Raw genomic sequence first — 2,834 nt, forward strand, 5'->3', positions numbered from 1 at the left:
GAGTCCCTCCCGGATGACCGAGCTTCTCTCTCTAAGGGAGAGCCCAGCCACCCTGCGGAGGAGGAAACCCATTTCGGCCGCTTGTATCCGTGATCTCGTTCTTTCGGTCATGACCCAAAGCTCATGACCATAGATGAGGGTGGGAACGTAGATCGACCGGTAAATCGAGAGCTTCGCTTTTTGGCTCAGCTCTCTCTTCTGGCATGATGTAAGCCAGGGGTGTCCAGTTGGTCCTGGAGGGCCRGCATCCTGCATGTTTTAGTTCTCTCCCTGGTGGTGGTAACAACCTTTTCAGCAGGTCAATGTTCCTCTTAGGCCTTCTAACGAGCCATCATTTGATCCAGGTGTGTTAAACCAGGGAAAGAACTAAAACATGCAGGATGCCGGGCCTCCAGGACCCACTTTGGACACCCCTGATGTAAGCTAATTACAAATAATGCTAATGATAGGTAGMGTAGTAATAATAAAACATCAGACAGGGGGCCTGAAATAAAAATCTGTTTTGGACTCCAAAAAGGTTTGGACCGGCCCTGTTGACAGGGAAGAGAACCAAGCAGGAAGCTTTCAGGCGACGGTTAGATTACACCTGGATAACCTGGGGAATAAGAATTATAGCCGCTCATTTACCCAGCAGGGAAGCTCCTGTGCTCCTCATGTCGATCATCTCCGTCAGGATGTTTGCATCCAAAACACCAGATGTATTTTCTGAATGCTTTTATGTTTATTTTGTATTTCTGTTGAGTTTCTGCCTGGAAATTAACTCCAAATGTGTAGTTTTGTTTTTTTGTTTTGCAGCATTTCCGCCTCATTTTGCAACTTGAATCCATTTGTATATTTTGGATCACTGTCCAGTTCACGCGCCTCATTTGTCTGTTATTTTGTTACGTTGTAGTCGATGTGATCTACATTAATAATATCTACAACATAAGGACACCAATGGCATCAGGCTTTTAATGTAATGGGACTTTTTTTTTTTAGCTCCAAACTCTGAGCTTTAGATTTTTAAGTGGGTTTTTTTTCTTTTCACATATTTATTGAAAAAGCTTGCTAAATAAATAAATAAATAGGCATTTTGTCTTTAGCTAAGTTTGTCACCAGCTATAAAAACTGTGGATTTCTTGTTTTATTTTCACTTAACTTAGTAAACTTATTTTAATCAAGTCAGAATATATTTTAAATATATTTAGCTAATTTAGATAAAACATGTTAGTTAACATTAGTGGAAATCACCATTTTCTAATTTTAATATGATTTTTCATGAACAGCTCTGTTAGATAACAGAGCTAGCTAACACCTAGTTCTGTTAGCCAGAGCTGTTAGCTAGCTTGTGCTAACGACCGTGATATCACGGTATTCACTGATGCTAACAATTTAGCTTACAAGAATTACTTTGTAGAAAACTTTTTTTCTTTTAAATATATTTAGCTAATTTAGATAAAACGTGTTAGTTCATAATAGTGGAAATCATCATTTTCTAATTTTAATATGATTTCCTGAACAGCTGTGTTAGCCAGCTAGCTAATAAGTTAGCCAGCTAGCTAATAAGTTAGCCAGCTAGCGAACTATGTACAGTTTCTAATTTGTAGAAAACTCTTTAATTTTCTTTTAAACTCAAAAAGTCAAAAATCTGACAGAAATAATTAAAATTTCTGAGTTCAAAAAGTTGAAAATTTTCAAGAAAAAATATGAAAGTTTAAGTTTAATCTCAGGATTTTTCTAGAAAAAACGTAGAAATTTCTGAACTCAGAAAGTAATTTTAAAAAATCGACTTTTCCGTGTTTTTTTTTTAACTCCACCTCTAAGACACTGAGATAAACCTGCTGCCAGATGAACTGCTTTTAAATTGTACAGGAATTTATTTACAGGTAACAGAGTGAAGAGGCACTCACAATAAAAAAAAACTAAATAATTTTTGCTTCTCTTCACGCAAAAACCACCTCACCTCTGCGTAAACGAAGAGCGGCAGAACCAGAACCGCCAGCAGCAAATCCGCAAACGCCAGACTCACTATGAAGTAGTTGGTCGTAGTTTTCAAAGCCTTCTCCAAGTAAACACTGAGGCACACCAGCACGTTTCCCGCAGTGACGGTGATGATCAGTAAAATCCCGAATATGAGCGCCGGGAAGTTGTAGTGCGCAACCGGAGCCGCYGGCAGCGACTCGTTGATCAGATCCGAGAAGTTGTCCGCCATGGTCCCCGGCGGTGGCAGACGGAGGGGCCCCCACGTCTCTCCGGTGGGGTTTTCATCTATGAGGCAGAAACCCGGCAGCTACGCAGCAAACGGYGGCTTTCCAAGCGAGTTCCTCCGGTGCGCAACGCTCTCCGTGCGCAAAAACCTCCGCGCCGCAGCCGCAGACTTCATCCGATCGCAGTTTCCACTTTTTTTTTCACGGTTGTTCCCGACAGATTCCTGCAGGATCTGTTTCCTCCTGTSGTCTTGCAACCTGCTCATGCAGGAACAATTTAGCGAATCAGAAGCCAAGCGCAAATCCGTGCGCGTAAATCTTCTTACTGCGGCTCTGCGCGGTGTGTGTGACCAATCTGCGCAGGGTGACGAATCAGCTTCACGGCGGCCGACCAAACTGGAAGTAAAACACTTTAGTCCYCAAGTCTGACAGGAGACTAAATAAATAGTTTATTAAAGGAATTAATGAAGACAAACAGCAGAGAATAACATTTCACCTCTCCATGCATCGGGCAGACAACAGAGTTAAGTGAAAAAACTAGTTTCTAATATCTCAGTACACTTGAAATACGACAAAACTAAAGTACAGCCTCTTCAGTAAGAAATGGGAGCTTGTTTTAAGCCAATAATTTCTTAAAATTGATTATTG

The 2,834-nt window shown here is 41.0% G+C and overlaps 1 protein-coding gene across 1 annotated transcript in view; it reads right to left on the bottom strand.

The window, feature by feature from the left end:
* The window catches only part of drd4b (dopamine receptor D4b), a 12,613-nt gene extending 10,133 nt beyond the window's left edge, over positions 1-2,480 (bottom strand). Inside the window, exon 1 of the mRNA XM_008406141.2 lies at positions 1,890-2,480. Within this exon, the coding sequence (XP_008404363.1) occupies positions 1,890-2,191 (302 nt within the window). The 5' untranslated portion in view covers positions 2,192-2,480. The remainder of the gene's footprint in view (positions 1-1,889) is intronic.
* Positions 2,481-2,834: the final 354 nt, after the last annotated feature.

The sequence above is a fragment of the Poecilia reticulata genome, linkage group LG3 (genome assembly GCF_000633615.1).
Source record: "Poecilia reticulata strain Guanapo linkage group LG3, Guppy_female_1.0+MT, whole genome shotgun sequence".
Taxonomy (NCBI): domain Eukaryota; kingdom Metazoa; phylum Chordata; class Actinopteri; order Cyprinodontiformes; family Poeciliidae; genus Poecilia; species Poecilia reticulata.